The 21713-nt window shown below is 51.9% G+C and overlaps 1 protein-coding gene across 1 annotated transcript in view; it reads left to right on the top strand.

The window, feature by feature from the left end:
• Nucleotides 1–1868: 1868 nt before the first annotated feature.
• The window catches only part of LOC101689874 (fer-1-like protein 4), a 34626-nt gene continuing 14781 nt past the window's right edge, over nt 1869–21713 (top strand). The window contains exons 1-28 of the mRNA XM_004746542.3: nt 1869–1992; nt 2276–2331; nt 2714–2802; nt 2918–3017; nt 4342–4433; nt 4629–4670; nt 4972–5127; nt 5660–5720; nt 5839–5970; nt 6217–6279; nt 6360–6444; nt 6679–6838; nt 6966–7149; nt 7237–7423; nt 8040–8398; nt 8700–8808; nt 9000–9177; nt 9271–9391; nt 9807–9907; nt 15104–15191; nt 15266–15382; nt 15724–15876; nt 16628–16781; nt 16918–17042; nt 17465–17599; nt 17725–17898; nt 18560–18676; nt 18779–18940. Coding sequence (XP_004746599.2) covers nt 1914–1992; nt 2276–2331; nt 2714–2802; nt 2918–3017; nt 4342–4433; nt 4629–4670; nt 4972–5127; nt 5660–5720; nt 5839–5970; nt 6217–6279; nt 6360–6444; nt 6679–6838; nt 6966–7149; nt 7237–7423; nt 8040–8398; nt 8700–8808; nt 9000–9177; nt 9271–9391; nt 9807–9907; nt 15104–15191; nt 15266–15382; nt 15724–15876; nt 16628–16781; nt 16918–17042; nt 17465–17599; nt 17725–17898; nt 18560–18676; nt 18779–18940 — 3579 coding nt within the window. The 5' untranslated portion in view covers nt 1869–1913. The remainder of the gene's footprint in view (nt 1993–2275; nt 2332–2713; nt 2803–2917; nt 3018–4341; nt 4434–4628; nt 4671–4971; nt 5128–5659; nt 5721–5838; nt 5971–6216; nt 6280–6359; nt 6445–6678; nt 6839–6965; nt 7150–7236; nt 7424–8039; nt 8399–8699; nt 8809–8999; nt 9178–9270; nt 9392–9806; nt 9908–15103; nt 15192–15265; nt 15383–15723; nt 15877–16627; nt 16782–16917; nt 17043–17464; nt 17600–17724; nt 17899–18559; nt 18677–18778; nt 18941–21713) is intronic.

Genomic DNA, 21713 nt, shown 5'->3' with positions numbered 1-21713 from the left:
CTGTCTGTCAAATAAATAAATAAAATCTTTAAAAAAATAAAAAAATTAAAAAAAAAAGAAGAAGAAGGAAGAGGAGAAGGAGGAGGAGGAGGAGGAGAGGGGGGAAGAGGAGGAGGAAGGGGAAGAGAAAGAGGAGGGGGACAAGGAGGGGGGGGAGGGGGAGGAAAGGAAATGCCCACATTAGTTTCCAGAAGGGTGGCATGAATACCCTGTTTGATTAGATGCCACAGAGATCAGGGGTGAAGGGAGGGAAAGGTCAAGGCACTGCGAGCTAAGAATTCCGGTCCCCTCTCTGACTTCCTTTGGATCCCACTGCCCCTGTCAACTGGGGAGGTGAAGCCTTCCCCCAGTAACTGGGGCTTTAAGGTCTAACCTGGACCTTACTTGAAAACGGGACAACCCATGCCTGATTGTCTTGTGTTCTGTAGACCTCAAAGCTTGTTTGGACAGGTAACACCTGGGAAACAGATCAGGGCTTTCTAACCCCTCTATTAAGTTGGAGAAGCTGAAGCACAAGGAGGGACTGACTATGTCTAGCTCAAGGCCACACAGCAAGACCCAGCTCCTCTGAAGGTCTAATCTTATCTCTGCTGCTGCCTGATACATTCCTTGGCCAGAAGCCAAAATGACAAATCGCCAGTTCCAGAACCCACCCAGCATTCCTTTCCACTGCCTGGATGTCTTTCTCCGCTCAAACCCTGTCCTGAAAGCCCATTTTATTTTACTTATTTATTTTTTAAAGTAGACTCCATGCCCAATGTGGGCCTTAAACTCATGACCTTGAGGTCAAGAATCACATGCTCTACGGACTGAGGCAGGCAGGTGCCCCCTCTAAAGGCCATCTTAAACACTGTCTTCTCAGGGTGAGCGCCTCTGGCCACCTTTCTCTTGAGTTCCTCAGTCCTGACCCTTTCCTGCTCTGATGGGCAATGCAGTTACTTTGTTTGGTGTTGGAATCTGTGATGCTACTAAGCTACTAGAAGACAGAGAATGTGTCTGGGTCCCCTCTGTGGCTACACCCTTCCCCAACGTGGCTGCATAGCACAAGTCTTGCCTATAGCAGGTGTCTTTAAACAGAATGGTGAAATGCATAGCCAGAATAGGCACTCCACATCCAGGTACATTCACACCTGGGTGCAGGCTACCACATACTTTAATTCCTTCATTCAGTAAAAGTACTGCACATCTGTTTAACGGTTACTAACCTAAGTGAGGAGCTCTATGTCCAGAAAATGCACAATTGTTCAATATTTTATAGACAATTTCAAGAACTTTCAGATCCCCTGGAACTTCTCTATGGTCCCATTAGTAAGACCCGAAGTCCCCAAGTTAAAGATCTCTGGCTCCTGGGTAAGAAGTGTTCTGAACACTTGCTACACATAAGCTAGGGACATACGTTCAACCACTCATTAATTCCAATGTGTTGAGCAGCCACAGAACTAATGGTGGGGGCTAGGGGGTTCATTTATTAATCCATCCATTTATTTAGTCAGTTTTTTGAGGGTCTGCCATGTATTAGACCCTCAGTGGGGCACTGAAGACAGAGAGATAAATAAGGAGCATCATGAGACCTGTGCCCTGAGGCCTCATTGGCTAGTGGGGACAGAGTAGGGTCCTGTCTCTCCCGTTGACTCCATCTCCACCTTATCCCAGCTCCCACTTCCCAAGAATGCATGCAGGATGGAGGTAAAGCTGGTGCAGTCAGGGAGGCCTGAGCTGACCACAGGGACCTTACCCCCTATTCTCAGTCCTTCGGCTCCGTCTCCACCCATGACCCCCAGGCCTGCCTGTGTGTTTGACTAAAGGGTAGGGATTGCTGAACCTGCTGGGTGAGTCCAGTTGAGTCAGAGGCAAATGGGGTGAGCGGGCAGGAGGGCAGGCGGGCAGAGGGAGAGCCAGTCGCCCTTAGGACAATGGCTCTGACCGTGTGTGTGCGGCGACTGACAGGGCTGCCGGGCACCCATGACCGACAAGTGAGGCTCAGCTTTCGGGGTGAGGCTTTTGTAGGGGTGTTCTAAGGATTTTGTTACTGGGGGGCTCCCATTTCTCCATTCCCTAGGCCCCCAATCCAGTGCCTAGGCATCTCTCCAGGCTGTCTCCTTCCTCCCCAAGCCCAGTTCTCTGCCTCTTTCCCTGTCCATCTTCTACCTTTCTTTAAGGGTGAACCCAGGGGGGCTGGATCCTGGTCTGGGCGTGTGTGTGTGTGTGTGTGTGTGTGTGTGTGAGATTTCTTTGTGGGGAAGGGCTGATAAATGACTATTTCAATTCTGAGCAGGCTTCACCCAAAAAACAAGGAGAATTCGCTGTGGTCAAGAAGCAGATATCAGTGAGGTGAGTGGGGTTGGGTCCTGGAGGGGGAGAAGCTGATCTGTGTGCCATCTAAGTCCCTCTTTAGATGAGCTGGGGAGCACATTCCTGGGTTTTGGGAGCTGTATTCTCAGGAAGTGGGATCAGTCTCAGACTTGAGAAGCCACACCCAGTCAGAATCAAGATTGGGGGGATTAGTTCTTGACTGCTAGTTACCCTCCGATCAGCCCTAGTTTAGAGTCAACCCTGTGTTGGGAGAGGAGGGTTGGGTTCCAGGTTTAGGATAAATTAGAGAGCTAGCTCCAAGTTTGGAGATTTGGATCCTGTTTTAGGGTTAGGATAGGTTCTGGACTGGTGGTCAAGGTCAGCCCAGCCTCATGTATCACAAGATTCCTCCTATCCTCAGCTGTTCCGTTGGCCACACTATGGGGCTCCGCTGGTTGAGGAGTGCCTGTCTGTGCAGGTGGTTAACTGCAGCCGTGTGTTCAGCCCCAGGTGAGTAGGCCTGGGGGAGCCAAGGATGCAGGTGGGGCTGTATGTGGTGTGGGGCTGGACGTGGTGTGGGGCTATCCCTGTGGGTCATTATTCTGCTCCCTGCCATTACCCACAGGTCTCTAGGGACCCTGGTGATCTCCCTGCAGCAGCTACAGAGTACTGGGCATTTGGTGCTACGGGAGGCTCTAGTCGATGAGAATCTGCGAGTGACCCCCGTGAGTCTGACCAGTCCTCAGCCTGCTATCCCCAAACCTGACAGTCCCTCTAGATAGAGTTCCATTTTTCTTATTTATTTATTTGACAGACAGAGATCACAAGTAGGCAGAGAGGCAGGCAGGCAGAGAGGGAGTGGGGAAGCAGGCTCCTTGCTGAGCAGAGAGCCTGAGGCGGGGCTTGATCCCAGGTCCCTGAGATCATGACCTGAGCCAAAGGCAGAGGCTTACCTACACTGAGCACCCAAGCACCCCAGAAAGTTCCATTTTTCAGAGGGGAAAACCCAGATCCAGACCCCCCAGCCACAGCTCCTTTCACTGTGGCCCCTAAATGGGTTAGCCCTACATGGGCTAAGAGCCATGCTCAGCGCTGAGGACCAGGGGTGTGGCAATGGGGGAAGAAAAGGACCCAGGACCAGATCAGTTCTTCTGGGAGGCAAAGATGAACCTGGCTGGGTTTTCCTGGTGTTTCATGGAGGGTCATATAACCTGGGAGGCATGGACCTGGGTTCAAATCTCAGATCCACCATTTCCCAGCTGAGAACTTGGATAAGTTATTTAGCTTTACTAAGCTGTTTCCTCATTTACATTATGTGGAGTCATAGGAAATGTTGAACTTCTCAGTCAGTCTGTTGTTTGTTGCTCTGATTATAAGCTGTGCCAGGCAATGAGGATTGAGTGGTGAGCACAGCCAGATAAGGATTTGCCCTCTTAGAGTTCCATATCTAAAGAGAGAGGCAAACATTAAACAGATATTCACACAAATAAATGCAAAATTGTCCCTGATGGTTGTTATAAAAGAGCTAGGATAGTGTGTAATTTGGGGGTATAGTGTATTTGGGGGTCAGCTAAGGTTCCCGAGGAAGTAGTGCTTGAACTTGGAATGGAAGGATGATAGGAGTTAACTAAGTGGGAAGGAAGAATGCTCCAGGCAGAAGAAGGGCAGATGCAAAATCCCAGTGCTCTGAGAGAGCATAAGAGGGGGTGCAGGGCAGGAGCAGACCTCCTATGGAACAGGGCTGGAAAGGCTGTCAGGGGCCAGACCGTGCAGAGCTGGGAAGGCCACAGTCATGAATTTCCAAGAACAAAGAGAGAATTCTGGAGTCGTATTTGGCCTCTTCAAGAAAGAGGTAACTTGCACATGCTAAGTTCTTAATAAGTTGTCAATATTATTAATGATCAGAGAGAAACTACAAAGTCATCACAGAAGCAGGCCAGGAGGGTCTCTGGGTACAGGTGGAAAAAAAAAAAAAGGCATTGTCTTTGGACTTCTCTTAGCCCCAGGCAGTTTGAGGGGCACTGGGACACACTGTGTGTCTGGTTTCAGATCCAGGTGGAGCTTGACCTGAAATATCGGCCCCCAGAGGGGGCAACTGGAGCCTGGGCAGAGGAAGATTTTGGGGCATCCATCCGGGACAGGTACCCCTGCCCCTCATCTCCCGCCATCTAAGCAAGACCAGATTGTTCCAGTCCAGCCAGGTCTTGGAAGGGAGAAGTGGGACCTAACTGTTCTCTGGATCTGCTGGACGTGGTGCCCCTTGGACCCGTGCTGCCCAGCCTGTCGCTCTGTAGTCCCTCACTGTCCCTCACTCCTCTCACTTATCCTCCTTCCAGCTCAGAACTGATCATCCCCAATGTGGGCTTCCAGGAGCTGGAGTAAGTATATGGAGCTGATCTGGGATCACCACGTCAGTCTTGGGACTAGGAGTCAGTGACCCAGGGTCAGTCCCAGAGTCTTGGCGGGGTGGGTGTCAGTATTTAATTAATTCTAGAGTGAGAAGTCAGTCCTGAAATCAGGAGTCAATTCTGGAATTAGGGGTCCATGGTTAGGGGTCAGTTCTGGAAATAGTGGGGTCAGTGTCATGGTTAGAGGTCAGTCCTAGGGTCAGGGAAGTCAAGGGGTGCTCAGAGATGGGTGACAGGTCCAGACACATTCCTTGAAGGCCTTTCTTATCAGACCCCGGGAGGCACAGCTGGAGCGGCGGGCCGTGGCATTGGGCCACAGGCTAGCTCGAGGCCTAGGTCAGCAGGATGATGAAGACGAGCTGGAGCTGGAGCTGGAGGATGACCCTGATGTGGAGCTTTCAGGGGTCGTGTTCAGCCACCTCAAGAGGTAACTTGTACCCGCTGCACACCTGCTCCCACACCTACCAGCATATCAGCCTCACATGCTTACACATGTAGGCCCATGCTCCTCCATGCTCACAATCATACAATCCCAAGGTATGGGTGAGGAGTGGATATCCTGGGATCAAGCGTCGCCTGCTCCTAAACATACACCCTGCCCCACTCACGCACACGGTTACATTGGCACACGTGGAGCCCACTTAGGGGATGAAACTTGATGAGGGTAAGGAGTTTTGTCTCTTTTGTTCACTGCAGGGTCCCAGGGCCTAGAATAGGGCTGACACATAGTGGGTATTGAACAAATCTCTGATGAATGAATTAATGAATGGTTTCAGGGCTCCAGGAATGAGTCAAATTCAGGGTATATGGTTGAGATGGATGCCAGACAGACTGGAAGCGCTCAGAATCCAGAAGTTCAGAGGGAGAGGAGAGAGGAGGTCTTACCCCTAGCACTGAGCAAAAGTGTAGGTGGTCCAGGAGAGGAAGTGCAGTGAGAGCTGACCCTGTCTTTCCCGCAGCCGCGCTCGGGGCCTGGCTCCAGGGGATCCCTTCCAGGCATGTGAAGCTCGGGACTTCCAGGTACCGCTCTCCCTCTAGGCCCCAACCCTTGGTGAATACCACCCACTCTGCACACTGGAGGTTTTCCCCCTCCTTTGGCAGGGATGGCTTCCTTTTCTCTTGCTTCTGCCCCCTTCAGGTGGGGGTCACAGTGCTCGAGGCCCAGAAGCTGGTAGGAGTCAACATTAATCCCTATGTGGCCGTGCGTGTTGGGGAGCAGCGCCGAGTGACCGCCACCCAACGCGGGACTAATTGCCCCTTCTACAACGAGGTGCGTGCAACGAAGGAAGAGTGGGGCCTGAGAGGGACCCAGGATTTACCCGGTCAGCGGAGGGGGCGTGGGCTAGGTGGAATCCAACCAGTGCCTTTGGTGAAGAGGGGCTCTGTGAGGGAGGGGGTGCCAAGAGGCGCCAGGACAGGGGGTAGGGCGTTCTCTTTGCAAGAGGCAGGGGCCAGGGGGCATGAGCCCTTCACATATACTTTCTCTCACCTCTCTTGTTACCCCACTTCAACCTAGTACTTCTTGTTCGAATTTCATGAGACCCGGCTTCACCTCCAAGACTTGCTGCTGGAGATCACGGTGAGGCGGCTAGGGATAAGAGGTATCCTCCAGAGAAAGGGGGATGCTGAAGTTCCAGAACTAACCCCAACTTCCCCCAGGCTTTCCATTCGCAGACCCTCCCCTTTATGGCCTCCCGGATAGGCACCTTCAGGATGGATTTGGGCATTATCTTCGACCAGCCAGGTACTGAACTCTCCCCTCCTTTAGACTCATCTGCACCGACAGGGGAAATTGACCCTTTGGGCACTGATCCCTAGGTACTAACTTCGGAGACAGAAGCCTTTTCAGAAGGCTGACCTCCAGGCACTCCCGCTCCTCCTCCCTACCGAGTCGGACACGAACCCCGATCAGCGCAGCCCCACGACCGGTGCAGCCTGCGAGTGGCCCCTGAACTGTGGCTCTCCCCTCTGCCCCCAGATGCCCACTTTTACCAGAAATGGGCTCCGCTGCACGATCCCCGCGACACCCGCGCCGGGACCAAAGGCTTCGTCAAGGTCACTTTGTCCGTGCGGGCGCGCGGGGACCTGCCCCCTCCGCTGCCTGCCCCGGGCCCAGGGCACAGTTCGGACATCGAGAAGTAAGCCGGGGTAAGGGCGGGTGGGGTGGCGAGGTGGAGAGTAGGACGGGGCGTGGCTTCCAGGAGGCCGAGAAGGGGAGGGGCCGAGACGGAGGCATCCTCCGGCCTCAGCGCGTGCCTATCTTAGGAACCTGCTCCTACCGCGCCGGGTGCCGGCCCAGAGGCCGTGGGCACGGCTGCGCGTGCGCGTGTACAGCGCGGAGGGGCTGCCGGCGCTGCGCCCGGGGCTGCTGGGGAGTCTGGCTCGCGCCCTGCAGGAGCAGCGCGTCTTCATGGACCCCTACGTGCGCGTGTCTTTCCTGGGGCAGCAGGTTAGTCCCTCCCGTCCCCACCCGGCCGAGGCTCAGGTCCCGGTCCCGCGCTGACCCCTGTCCGCCGGCCTTCGCCGGGGCCCTTAGGGCGAGACGTCCGTGCGCGGCGAGACGGCGGCGCCCGAGTGGAACGAGCAGCTGAGCTTCGTGGAGCTCTTCCCGCCGCTGACGCGCGGCCTCCGTCTGCAGCTGAGGGACGACGCACCCCTGGTCGATGTGGCTGTTGCCACGCACGTGCTGGACCTGAGGCAGATCTCACACCCCGGCCGCGCGGGTGAGCGCATTGGGCCAGCGCCTGCTGCCTGCGCCCGACCGGCTCTGGGTCTCGCCCCAACGCCAAACGGCATCTCGGAGACCCCGCTCCGCTTAGAGTTTGGCCACTGGGTAACCCGCGCTCCAAGCCGGCCCCTCCCTTCGGAGCCTCACCTGTTGCCCCCAGACTACAAACTCCGCTGTCGCTCTCGGGTTGCCTCTGGTGACGAAATCCTAAGTACAGCTGCTTTTGCCCGGTAAACCCGCCAACTGTGCTCTCCCTACAGCAACACACGTACAGAAATAAGCCCAGCAACGTACATTGTCGATTTACCCCGACCCTCACCGGATCACCCGTGGCTCTTACCCAGCCGTGACTCCAGCCCCACGGCTTTGGCTCCGGCCCCGGCGCCACAGCTCCATTTTCCCTAGCGCCTTTGGGAGCTGCACTGGTTTAGAAGTGGCTCTCGGGTCTTGATCCGTGGCTGTCGGTCCGCAGCTGTTCTCAGACTTCCCTCTGCGAGCTGCCAATGCCCAATCTGACTCCCCGCCCCTGGAGAGAAGGGTGTGCTGCATAGACTGACCTGGTACCCATGGACCCATGCTCCCCTCCAAAACGCTGTTTTTGTCCCCCACAGCGGGGTTTAACCCCACCTTCGGCCCGGCATGGGTTCCTCTCTATGGATCTCCCCCCAGCGCGGGGCTCCGGGATGGTCTTCAAAGTCTCAATGAAGGCCTTGGCCAAGGCATTTGGTTCCGTGGCCGCCTGCTGTTGGCTGTGTCCATGGAAGTGTCCGAAGGAAGAGCTGAACCTGAGCCTCCCCAGGCCCCACAGCGACCCAGATTGTCCCGGCTCATGAGAAAGAAGAAGAAAGCCAGGCGGGGTCAGACCCCAACAGGGATCCCACAGCCCCTGGATGCCAGCTCCAGTGGTGATGGTCCTGAGATTCCCAGTGCCATGGAGGTGGAGGTGGAGGAGTTGCTGCCTCTGCCAGAGGTGGGGCCTGGGGTTTAGCAAAGCGACAGGGTCACTCTCAGCTAGGGGGTGTGTAACTGGCTCCCAGGCATTTAACACAGGGGGTGGAGTCTGAATGTTGGGGTCTGGATAAAGAATGCAGTGTGTGTATACACGTGCTTGCTCTTAAGAATATAGGGCAGGGGGTGACCAGAGTTAGGATGCTTGTAGTGACCTATATAGGCCTCGGTTGCAATATTTTTCGGTAGGCATTGTGGCCAAGCAGTCCCTGTTGCAGCCTGGGTAGGTGGGGACTGACTGCAGCCTGACCCTCCTTCCTCAGAATGCCCTGGCGCCCTTGCAAGATTTCCTGCTCTTTGGTGTGCTTTTCGAGGCCACCATGATTGACCCTGCCTTGGCCTCCCAGCCCATCAGCTTTGAGATCTCCATTGGTGTGTAGCCTAGCTGGACCCCTGAGGGTCATGGTTTGGAGGGTGGTGACTCTTGTTCCAGACTTGGGCCCCTGGAAGGGACAGTTGAGTCTCAGTAAGGGATGGGCTTTGAATATTATTGAGGCAGAGGAGGTCTGAAGGAGGGGTCAGCCCCTCAGCCTGGTGCCTCCTGACCCTTGCTGCTCTGGCAGGTGGCGCAGGCCGCAGGGAGGAGCAACCGGGCCGAGGTGCCAGGGCCGGGGAGGGAGCGGAGGGCGTGGCAGGGGAAGCAGAGCCTCTGCTGGAGTCCGAAGTGGGAGTCCGGCCAGTGGAGGAGGGGGAGGAGCTAGGGACCCCTGCCCAGCGACCTGAGCCCATGGATGGCAACGGGTGAGTGTACCTGATGGCTGGAAGGAGGGCGGTGGGGTCTCCAGCGGCCCAGGACTGCCCCTCGCAGCTTCCGTTCTTCCCTGGCCCGCACAGGCCCTATTTCTGCTTGCCCCTGCGTCACCGCAAGCCCTGCGTCCGCGTGTGGAGCCGCTGGGAGGATCACACGTGGCGCCTGCAGAGCACTAACTGCGTGCGGAAAGTGGCCGAGAGGCTGGTGAGGGCGAGGGGGGCGCCCGCAGGGAGAGGCCGCACGCAGCGGCGTCGGGAAGACTGCGGCCTTTGAAGGGGGCTCTGGGGCGAGGCTAATAGGTAGAGCACGGGGGAGCCAGCACCTTGAAGCCGCAAGGCTGGAGAGCCAAAGAGCACAGCTCCGGGCGAACTGAGAAGACCAGAAATTGTGGGAAGACAGGGCTTCAGAATTGCTACATCCAGGAAAGGAGCCGGTCGTGAGTAGAACAATGGGGGGTGCAGCCCCACAGGTGTAGAGCCAGGAGAGAGAAGGAACCACGAGCTGGGTGGAGCTAAAGAAGCGCTGCGCCCAGAGGTGCGGCCGAGGGTGGACGGGGCTCTGGGCGGGGGGTCGTCTAAAAGAGGTCGGAGTCTGGGACACTCGGGACTCTGTCGCGCAGGACCAGGGGCTGCAAGAGGTTGAGACTCTGCAGCGGAGGCCGGGAGCTGGCGCCTGCACGCGGCTCAAGCAGGCGCTGGAAGAGCTGGTGGCGGGGAGCAGGTGAGCTCGGCGCCTCCGCGTCGCTGCCAGGGGTCCCCGCCCCAAATTCCAGGGGGAGGGAGGCTCGAGGCGGTGTTTGGAGCCGAGGGCGGCTGGAAGCTGCGTTAGGTCAGCCCTTTTACAAAAGAATGAGAAGGTTGATGATTACGTCAATCACGGGAACTTGATGGAAATCACCGGGGTTTAGGCCCCTCCCCTCCAGTAGGCTGCCATTCTCCGTCTCCTAAAGACAAGCTCCCTTACTCACCCTCCCCTCAAATCTCCTTTGCTCTTTCCTCCACTCTTGTTAAAGCTACCGACCTCCCCTCCTACTAATGGAGAAAACAGGAGCCTCGCCGTCCTCTGTCCAATCTACCACCTTGCCAGCTCTGTAATCCATCTGCTCGCCTTCGCTCCTGCTACAGCAGAGGAAGGGTCCCTGCTCCCATAGCCGTGGCTGTAATCTTGATTTCATCTCTCACTGGAGGAATTAGCTCTACAACTGTCCCTTTTCTCTCCTGCAGCATCAGCTGGTCCCTGGTTTGCCAGGTCATTATTGTAACCACATATACTTGTTCTAGTGACTTCCATGTTTGACCTTCACTGCCTTGAATTCTATAACCTGCTCCAGGTACTTCAGTGTTTTTCTGATCCTCTTCTCAAAAGATTTATCAATCCCTTTATTCAATAAATATCTATGGCACTTTACCGTGCCAGACACTGTTTTAGGTGCAAGAATAACAATGAAAAGGCATTCTTGCCCATGAAAAAATCCCGAGATTTATATTCTGGTGGGGGATAGGGCAGGAGTTGGATGGAAACAGATAAGAAACACATAAAGTGCAAGGAAGAAACATAAAACTTATGATAAGGATAGTGTTAGGGAGAAAGCAAAGCTAAGAAATATTAGAGAGAGATGTAGCCATTTTAGAAAGGGTGGTGAGGAGAGGCCATTGTGGAGGTGACATGAAGAAGCTGAAGGAGCAAGCTGTATCTGTAAAGGTGTTCCAAGCAGAGGCATAGCATGTGCAAAGGCACTGTGGTGAAACATGCCTGGTGTGTTTGAGGAGGAGGAAGGGAACCAGTGCGATGGCAGCAGAGTGAGCAGAGTAGATGAGGCTGCAGGGTGTGTGGGGGGGAAGGAAAATAATGGTGAAGAGAGGCATGTAGAAGCCTCATTGGCCATTTTAATGACCTTGGCTTCTTCTGTGATTTAGATCAAGAGCCACTGAAGATTTTGAAAAAAGAAGGGATATGCTCTAACTTATCCTTAAAAAGGTTTGGTGGTGGAGGAATGATATAAGAGAAGAAGCAAAGAGATTACTAAGAGGGCATTGTAATAATAACCCAGGTGACCAATAATGATGAATTCAACCGAGGGTGGTTGCAGTGGACACAGAGTGACATGAATGGATTCAAGAGCAATTTGGAATTTGGAGGGACTTTGGAGGTACTTTGGAGGTGATGCAGGACTTGAGAATGGAAAGTATAGAGGATGAGGAAGATGTGCAGAGAGTCATGAATGACTCTCAAGATCTTGGCTTGCACAACTACATAGATGGTGCTATTTACTGAGTGATGGAAGACAAGAGGGAGAAGGTCTGATGGGAGCAAAGGCGTATCAGAAGCTCATTTTGGAGTATGTTAACTTTGAGATGTCTATTAGACTTATAAGCAGACATGTCTGCTGGGCAGTTAGCTCTCTGAATTGAGTTCTGGGGAGACTTCTAGACTAGAAATGAGAAATAGTGAGCTGTCAACACGTAGATGGAACTGACTAAGATTGTCTAGGAAGGGGAGAAAAAAGAAATCCGAGATCCTGGAGGGCTCCAGCAAGCAGAGGTAAGGTGAGAGGAGGAGTCAGTCAAGGGCCTGGTTGTCAGCGGTCACTTTTCCTCATTTTTCAACCTCTTAGTGTCAGTGGGTACAGTTGACGCACCCTCCTCTTGAAAGAGTCTGCTGTTGGCTTCCATGCCCTTCATTTTCCTTCTGCTACCCTTGCCATTCCTTCTCTTTTGCTGGCTCCCTCTCTCTTCTTGACCTCTACTCACTGCAGATGTTTGTGTGATTATGTCCCAGGGCTTCACTGTATCTTTTCTCTACCTACATTGTCTATATCTCCAAAAGAGTAACCTCCCCTAATCCAATTTAATTCCTTGCTTAATTTTCCATACAGGGCAATTAAACTGCTTCTATTTTCACTTTACTAAAATTATTTTATCTTTCTTTTTTTAAAAAAGATTTTATTTACTTATTCGACAGAGAGAGACACAGCAAGAGAAGGAGCACAGGCAGTGGGAGTGGGAGAGGGAGAAGCAGGCTTCCCATAGAGCAGGAAGCCCAAGGCCGGGCTTGATCCCAGAACCCTGGGATCATGACCTGAGCTGAAGGCAGATGCTTAACGACTGAGCCACCCAGGCACCCCCAAAATTATTTTATTACTGAAATTATTCTTTGGCAGGGAAATTTCAATGAAAGATTTTTCCATATAATATTTCACTATTTATAGTGGTGGCCAGTGTGGTTTTCTTTTTGTGGTTATTATTTCTATCAGATCCAATTTCCCTGAATCCAATCTTGTGGATCTTAATCTTTTTTTTTTTTTAAAGACTTTATCTATTTATTGGACAGACAGAGATCACAAGTAGGCAGAGAGGCAGGCAGAGAGAGAGGAGGAAGCAGGCTCCCTGCAGAGCAGAGAGCCTGATGTGAGGCTGGATCCCAGAACCCAAAGGCAGAGGCTTTAACCCACTGAGCCACCCAGGTGCCCCTGTGGATCTAAATCTTTTTTTTTTTTTTAATATTTTATTTATTTATTTGACACAGAGAGAGATCACAAGTAGGCAGAGAGGCAGGCAGAGAGAGAGGGGGAAGCAGGCTCCCTGTTGAGCAGAGAGCCCTGGAGGGCTCTGATCTCCCAGAACCCTGAGATCATGACCCGAGCTGAAGGCAGAGGCCTAACTCACTGAGCCACCCAGGTGCCCCTGTGGATCTAAATCTTATCAAGAAGATTTGACTCAGTTTTATTTTATTGATTATTTCTACCAATAGAAGTTTTGGGAGCAAGGAACATTAGTATTTTTTTTTTTTTTTTTTTTAGCAAGGAACATTGTTAAGCTAAAAGTGTAAACTCTGGGAGCAATATTAGGTGAAAAATTCTTGGAGTTATTTATTTTATATATTTTTGAAAATTTCCATAATAAAAACTTAAGAAATCATCGTGTGTTGTAAAGGACCCCAAACATGTCTCAAAAATAATCTGGGGGGGCGCCTGGGTGGCTCAGTGGGTTAAAGCCTCTGCCTTCAGCATCGGGCTTTCTGCTCAGCAGGGAGCCTGCTTCCTCCTTCTCTCTCTCTGCCTGCCTCTCAGCCTACTTGTAATCTCTGCCTGTCAAATAAATAAATAAAATCTTTAAAAAAAATTAAAAAAATAATCTGGGGTACCTGGTGGCTCAGTCCGTTAAGTGTCTGTCTTCGGCTCAGGTCATGATCCCGGGGTCCTGGGTTCCAGTCCCATGTTGGACTTCATCCTCCACTGGGGGTCTGCTTCTTTCTCTCCCTCTGTCCTTCCCCTCCATTTGTGCTTTCTCTGGCATGCTCACTTCCTCTCAAATAAATAAAATCTTAAAAAAAAATCATTTTACTTTTCCCAGCAAATACTTTTTCAGCATTGATTAGGTTCCAGGGCCTGAGGGTACAGTGGTAATCAGAATGAGGTCCCCGTCCTAGAGAGTTTCTATTACTTTTTATTTGGAGAGACAGAAAAAGCACAATATGAGGATAGAGAAAGTGGCAGGGGCTGTTTAGAAGGGAGGATCAAGGAAGGCTTGAGAGGAGGTAACATTTGAGGAGAGGCCTGAATGGAGAAGGGACATGAGCCATGCAGAGATCAGGGGCCAAACATTCTAGCAGAGGGAGCAGCTGATACAAAGGCCTGGTGGCTGGGTGTGTTTCTGGAGGAGCAGAACAGCAAGTGCGACAGTGGTTTGGGCATGAAGGGACAGTAATAGTTAATAAGGACAGGGAGATCACGGGAGCCTGATTGTGTAGGACATTTTTTTTAAAAGATTTTATTTATTTATTAGAGAGACATAGCGAGAGAGGGAACACAAGCAGGGGGAGTGGGAGAGGGAGAAGCAGGCTTCCTGCTGAGCAAGGAGCCCTATGTGGGGCTTGATCCCACTCTGAGATCAGGACCTGAGCCAAAGGCAGACGCTTAACTACTGAACCACCCAGGCACCCCTACATAGGGCATTTTAAATAATTCTGTTGTTGGGGTGCCTGCATGGCTCAGTCGTTAATCATCTGCGTTCGGCTCAGGTCCTAATCCCAGGGTCCTGGGATCGAGTCCCTCTCCCACTCCCACTGCTTGTGTTCACTCTCTTGCTGTGTCTCTCTCTGTCAAATATAAAATATAAAATAAAAATCTTAAAAAAAAAAAAAAAAAAAATTCCGTTGTTGACTCTGAGCTGAGAAACCCCTGGAGAGGAGTGAAATAGTCCGGAAAAGTGTTGACAAGATCCCTCTGGATGCTGTATTGAGACTATTCGGGGCGGAGGGAGGGAAAGTATAGATGTAGTGGGAGCAGCTAGGAGGCTGTTGCAGTAGTCCTAGGTGGGAAATGATGGGGGCTTGGACTCGGGCAGTGCTGGGAAAGGAGAAAAGTGGTCAGATGTGGAACGAATCTTGAAGGTAGGGCCTAAATAACTTGCCGACGGACTGATGTGGAATGCGAGTGAAAGAAAGAGCAGTGAAGGGCTTCTCTGAAGTTTTGAAGTAAAGCACGGTTATGGGGGGGGAGGGGTAACTGGATATTGTGCACTTGGTTTGAGCTACCTCTGGTCAGTTTAGGAACTGTCAGGCACAGCGCATCTGAGCCTTTAGTGTGCGTTGGAATCTGCCAGGATATAAGCTCGTGGGTTCTAGCAGCAGCTCTGGGGCTGATGCTGTGTTTCTGACTCGGTGATACTCATGCTGTTGGTCCTGGGCCAGCTTTGAGAAGTCAGGCAGTAGGTGGTTGCATACCAGTGCATTCTGGGGCACCACTCCATTTGGGAGTGGTCCACATACAGAAGCCATGGTTGGCTTAGGAACATGAGAGAGAAGGGCTGCAAGCAAATCTGGGGGTGGGAGGTCTGCTCGGAGCGAGGTGGCTCCTAGGGGTCAGCATTCCCTCCTTTGACTCCCACCTGCCATGCCCGCCCCTGCTCGCTGCAGACAGTTCTGCCACAGTGCTGAGCGCAGGACAATGACCCGGCCCAACACCCTGGATCGCTGCCGAGGGAAACTGCTGGTGTATAGCCTGGTATGGTCCAGGGAAGGGGAACCCGGGCCATCTAGCTGGGGCCTTCCATTCATGTTTTCCTCCTGCCCTTCCAGAACCTGTTGGCAAAGCAAGGACTGCGGCTTCTACAGGGTCTGAGACAGGGCAATGTGCAAGAGAGGGTGGCACTGACCAAGAAGCTCTTGGCGAAACTCCACTTCCTGGCCCAGGAGGTAACCCCAGGCCACCATTTCCCTACTATGAATGATGGTTGCCCAACAGTGATTGCTGCACAACAATGTATTATTGAACTGTACACTTAAAAATGGTTGCAGTGGTAAATTTTATGCTACCCATATTTTATCAACCTCCCCCCCCCCAAAAAAAAGAGGTTGGATGGGAGGTTGCCTGTGGAGCATCTAGGGGAGAGACGGCTAGGAAGCAGGTGGGCACATGGATCTGGGATTTACGGATCTGTGTCAGGGCTAAGATGGGTATTTTGTCCATCTGTCCAGTGGAAGCTGTGGGAACAGGTGGTCCCACCTCTATCCATGACTCAGTTCTCTGTCCGCAGCCCCAGCCACCCCTCCCAGATGTGCTAGTCTGGATGTTCAGTGGGCAGCGCCGTGTGGCCTGGGCCCGGATCCCTGCCCAGGATGTGCTGTTCTCCGTGGTCGAGGAGGAACGGGGCCAGGACTGTGGGAAGATCCAGAGTCTGCTGCTCACAGTGAGGGGGAGTGGGTCGCTGGAGACTGGAGTGGGCTTGAAGCTCCAGGGGCGGGGGTGAGGGGCACAAGAGGGTGGAGGCCTATGGTTCCCAACAAGGGGTTCCCCAAAGTCTTTTTAAATGAAAAAACTTTATTTAAAATATTTTTCGATTAAAAATGTTTTAAGTTAAAAATGTTTTAGTTTTTAAATCTAAATTATTTTAAGAATGATTGTTTTTAAAAGAATACCTGAACTCTTTTCAGTTATCCCCAAAACCGAAAGAGGTTATGCCTTTACCTAGGTCCACTTTGATGTGAGATAAACACCGGGTTTTCAGAGCTCTGGGCCTGCGTTGGCCTTTTTGCTGACTGGGCTCTGGCAGACCAGCAGGTGGTGAAGATGGGAGAGTGACTAGTCAGTTTCTTATAAGTACAGCTGGTTTGGGGGCAAAATGCTTCTAACTGAGGAGTCCCTTGGAACAGACACCCACAGGGTCCCTAGTGCTGAGAAGCTGTGGCCCCTGGGGTAAGGGACAGGGAATCTAAATGCATTGGGGCGGAGGGGACCGAGAAGGTAAGTGTGGGGTGTGGGGGTCCTGGATGGAGGGCAGGAAGTGGGATTTAAGGGTAAGGTACAGAGAGCTCTCCTTGGGTTTGGCATCAGGGAATGATCTAGCGACACAGAGAGAATGGGCATGCCTTGGTAGAACAGGGGCTGGTCTAGCTGGGGTAATAAGAGGCAGATCCTAACATGCTACCTCCCTACAATAGGCACCCGGGGCAGCTCCTGGTGAGGTCTGTGCCAAGCTGGAGCTCTTCCTGTGGCTGGGGCTCGGTAAGCAAGCCAAGGCCTGCACCTCAGAGCTCCCCCGGGACCTGCTGCCTGAGCCCTCCGAGGGACTGCCCCACCACCTGTACCGGGATGGTGAGTATAGGGCCCAGCTGGATATTTGCCCAAGGTATGGGGCTAGATGCTCAGCTGGGGTTTGGGTGGGAGGGGTCTGGGGTCAAGGACTCCAGTGGTCTGCTGAGCAAACATCTTTGTGTTCTCCCCAACCCAGACTTCAGCTACTTCCAGCTCCGAGCTCACTTGTACCAGGCCCGAGGGGTGTTGGCAGCTGATGACAGTGGGCTTTCAGACCCCTTTGCTCGAGTTCTCATTTCTACCCAGTGCCAGACCACAAGAGTGAGGGCTGAACTGGGATGTGGGTTGTGGGGGGACTCCGGGAGACAAAGTGGGGTGAAGGCTGAGCTTTTCCTCTGACCCTAAGCCTCTTCCTGCCCTGGGTTTTCAGGACAGGTTACTGGTTTGGACTGCCCTGATTTTAGAGGGTGGTATAAAACTGGAGGGCCTTCAAGGTGAGGAATGGTTTTCTGGGGTTGACTGTAGGACTAGCCCCAAGGGTGGCAGATTAGTTAGGGGTCCCTGGTTGGGAGGGCAGGCTTCAACCCCAGTGTGAAGGGCATGCTCATCTTTATCACACTCCCTCCTTTTGGGATAGACAACTGCTTAAAGGATTACTTTAGGGCAAGAATGCTCACCTGGGATGTGTTTTGGGAGATCCTTTGGATGCCTGTTTTTGAGTCCCTCTCTGCATGGCCCCCAAGGTCCTGGAGCAGACGCTAAGCCCCCTGTGGGATGAACTCTTGGTGTTTGATCAGCTGATCATAGATGGGAGGAGGGAGCATCTGCAGGAGGAGCCACCATTAGTGCTCATCAATGTCTTCGACCACAATAAGTTTGTGAGTGTGGCCTGGGCCCCACCTGGGTTTCCACCCCTGAGCACGCCCACTCCTCATCTTGATGCCCCCTTCCCCTGGCTCCTGAGCATCTTCTTCTTTTATCTTCCTTGACTTGCTCTCCACAGGGCCCCCCTGTGTTCCTGGGCAGAGCACTGGCTTCCCCAAGGGTAAAGCTGATGGAGGACCCTTACCAACGCCCTGAGCTACAGTTCTTTCCCCTAAGGAAGGGGCCCCGGACAGCTGGGGAACTCATCGCCACCTTTGAACTCATTGAGCTGGACTACAGTGGCCGCCTTGAGGTCAGAACACCCTGGGTTAGCCAGCACAGGCTGTGGACCCCTCTTGTTATTTTTTAAAAATTATTTTTATTCATTTATTTGACAGAGAGAGAGATCACAAGTTGGCAGAGAGGCAGGCAGAGAGAGCGGGGAATCAGTCTCCCCGCTGAGCGGAGAGCCCGACTCAGGCTCGATCCCAGGACCCTGAGATCACAACCTGAGCAGAAAGCAGAGGCTTTAACCCACTGAGCCACCCAGGCGCCCTTCCTCTTGTTAGTCTATCAGGTGGTCCAGCTCCAGAGAATACGGAACATGGACATGTCCTGGGATTACTTCTCCAAGTACTTGGCCCCCAGAGAATACAGGCTGCAGATCTGTCCTGAGGTCACCTCATTGGACCTCCTGAATTCAGGGAACATTAGAAGTAGACACTCTGTAGGTTCACCTTGCCAGGCTTCCAACCCTGGATACGCAAGGCTGCAAGTGGATCCTCACGCCTCAGATGCCCACCCTCCCGCCTAGACGGGATATTTCCTGGGCTGCTCCCTTCCTGCCCATTCAGCCTTGCCCAGTTCCTCTGGATTGATATATCCCTGGGAGCTCTCAGTGTCCCCTCCCTGAGCCCAGATTTCCCTCCTTTGGCCTAATTCCTCCTTGACCTCTGACCTCTTGCCCCCTGCAGCCTTCAGTGCCCAGTGACGTAGAGCCCCAGGACCTGACACCCCTGGTCGAGCACCTCTCTGGACGCCTGTCCCTGCCACCTGACGTGCGTCCAGTGCTCAGGGAGTTCCGTGTTGAGGTATTGCCGGGCACACTTATATCTCCCCTACCCCCACCACACATGCATCTGGGTGCCCTCAGTCCGGTGCAGGCCCCTGAATTTCTCACTTCCTGACCCCAGGTGCTGTTCTGGGGTCTGAGGGGCCTTGGCCGTGTGCATCTGTTCGAAGTGGAGCAGCCCCAGGTGGTGCTGGAGGTGGCTGGGCGACGCGTGGAGTCAGAGGTCCTGGCCAGTTACCGTGAGAACCCCAATTTCACTGAGCTCGTCAGGCATCTGACAGTGGTGAGGACGTGGGCATGGAGCAGGAAATACTGGACTAAGAAGCGAAAGGGTAGAGGGATGATGAATTCCCAGCCAGTTATGTTAGATTAATCAAGGGATCAACAAACTTTCTATAAAAAACCAGATAATAAATATTTTCGGCCATACAGTCTCAGCTGCAATTACTCACTTCTGACTTAATAGCGTGAAAACAGACTTAGACAATAAGTAAATGAATAAACATGACGGTGTTTCAATACAACTTTATTTACAAAAACAGGCAGTGGGCCAGATTTGGTTTGCAGGTTGTAGTTTGCTAATCTCTGGATTAATCCATGAACTGGTGGTGCTCTCTTGGTTCTGTTGAGGCGATGGGTTAGGTAAGTGTCATGAAGTATGGGTCAAAAGGAGTTGGTCTAGTCCCTGAGACACCATGCATTCTTCGTGTATTTTCTAATTCCTGTAGTATGGACTTTGGACTCAAGTTCTGGCAATGCTGCTTAGCAGCTTGTCAGATGGCTTGTCTTAGTTGAGCTTTAGGGTTTTTTGTTTGTTTGTTTAAAGGAGCAACAGGAACAAAAGAAAGAAAGATTGAAGGCAGGAGTACTCTGAGGAGCCCATGAGCGAAAGGATCTGGGTGAAAGTTCAGAGCACTGAACAGTGCTCTGTCCCAGCGAGGGGGAGCTGGGACAAAGTGTAGTGGTTTCAGACTGCAAGGGGGTAAAACCCCACAAGAACAAACAAACAAACAAACAACAAAAGTAACAGAAAACTTTAGCATTTTCTTGACTTTATTTCAGATGCAGGAGTTTTCAGTTTGAAAACTTGATTGTGCTGTAATTTGGTGAAGCTGAAAGCAGTTTGCTCACCGAACTTCTAGCAAGTGTTTCCTTTCATTTCCCATTTTCTATCCCTCTTTTCCATTGTGCCCTTGAAAAGAATGAGCTTTCTTCCGCTGTTGGGTTGAGTGCTCCGTGGGTGTCAGGTAGGTCTAGCTGGGTTGATAAAGTTCTGCAGGCCTTCTTAAGGAAAGCCTTCCTGGTGATTTTCTGACCCAGTAGTTCCATCCATTGTTAAGAATATGCTATTGAGGGCACCTGGGTGGTTCAGTGGGTTAAGCCTCTGCCTTCGGCTCAGGTCATGATCTCAGGGTCCTGGGATCGAGCCCTGCATGGAGCTTTCTGCTCAGCAGGGAGCCTGCTTCCCCCTCTCTCTCTGCCTGCCTCTCCGCCTGCTTGTGACCTCTCTCTCTCTCTGTCAAATAAATAAACAAAATCTTAAAAAAAAAAAAGAATATGCTATTGAAATCTCCAACTTTTTTTTTATTTTTTTATTTTCTTATTTTTTTTCAAGATTTTTATTTATTTATTTGATAGACAAAGATCACAAGTAGACAGAGAGGCAGGCAGAGAGAGAGGGGGAAGCAGGCTCCCCGCTGAGCAGAGAGCCCGATGTGGGGCTCGATCCCAGGACCCTGAGACCATGACCTGAGCCGAAGGCAGAGGCTTAAACCACTGAGCCACCCAGGCGCCCCGAAATCTCCAACTATTATTGTTCAGTTGTTTTTCTTACCTTTAATTTAGTCACAGTTTACTTCTGCTTTGAGAAGTAGGTGCATGTATGTTTACAATTGTTATAGCATCCTGTGAATTGATGTTTATCATTATAAAATGTCATTCTTTGCCTCTAGTAAAATTTTATCTTTTTTTTTTATATATTTTATTAATTTACTTGAGGGAGAATGAGTGAGAGAGAGATGAGAGAGGAGAAGGTCAGAGGGAGAAGAAGACTCCCCAGGGAGCTGGGAGCCCGATGCGGGACTCCATCCTGGAAGTCCGGGATCATGACCTGAGCCAAAGGCAGTTGCCCAACCAACTGAGCTACCCAAGCGCCCGTAAAACTTTGTGTCTTAAAGTCTATTTTGCTTGATAGTATAACCACTCCAGCTCTCTATGGCTACTGTTTGCCTCATATATCTTTCCCCATCCTTTTCAACCTATTTTTGTATCTTTCTAAAGGGTGTCTCTTAGACATCAGAAAGTTACATCTTTTTTTTTTTTTTTTTAAGGTTTATTTAGTTGAGAGAGAGAGAAAGTGTGGTGGGAAGAGGCAGAGGGGGTGAGAGAGAATCTCAAGCAGACTCAGCATTGAGCACAGATTCCCTATGTGGGACTCGATCCCATAACCCTGAGATCATGACCTGAGCTGAAATCAAGGGTCAGACACTTTTTAAAAATTTATTTTAGGGGCGCCTGGGTGGCTCAGTGGGTTAAGCCTCTGCCTTCAGCTCAGGTCATGATCCCAGGGTCCTGGGATCGAGCCCCACATTGGGCTCTCTGCTCAGCAGGGAGCCTGCTTCTTCCTCTCTCTCTGCCTGCCTCTCTGCCTATTTGTGATCTCTGTCAAATAAATAAATAAAATCTTTAAAAAAATGTATTTTACTTATTTATTTATTTACTTACTTACTTAATTTGACAGAGAGAGACACAGTGAGAGAGGGAGCAAAGGAGGGGGAGTGGGAGAGGCTCCCACTAAGCAGGGAGCCCAATGTGGGGCTGGATCCCAGGACTCTGGGATCATGACCTGAGTTGAAGGCAGAGGATTTTTTTTTTTTTAAGATTTTATTTATGTATTTGACAGAGGCAGATCACAAATAGGCAGAGAGGCAGGCAGAGAGAGAGGGGGAAGCAGGCTCCCCACTGAGCAGAGAGCCCGATGCAGGGCTCCATCCCAGGACTCTGGGATCATGACCTGAGCCAAAAGCAGACACTTAACTGACTGAGCCACCCAGGAA

This window comes from Mustela putorius, unplaced genomic scaffold, assembly GCF_011764305.1.
Source record: "Mustela putorius furo isolate JIRA1106 unplaced genomic scaffold, ASM1176430v1.1 tig00000743_pilon_pilon_pilon, whole genome shotgun sequence".
Classification (NCBI taxonomy): domain Eukaryota; kingdom Metazoa; phylum Chordata; class Mammalia; order Carnivora; family Mustelidae; genus Mustela; species Mustela putorius.
Note: the sequence above shows the minus strand (reverse complement) of the source record. Positions and strands in the feature narration are given on the sequence as shown.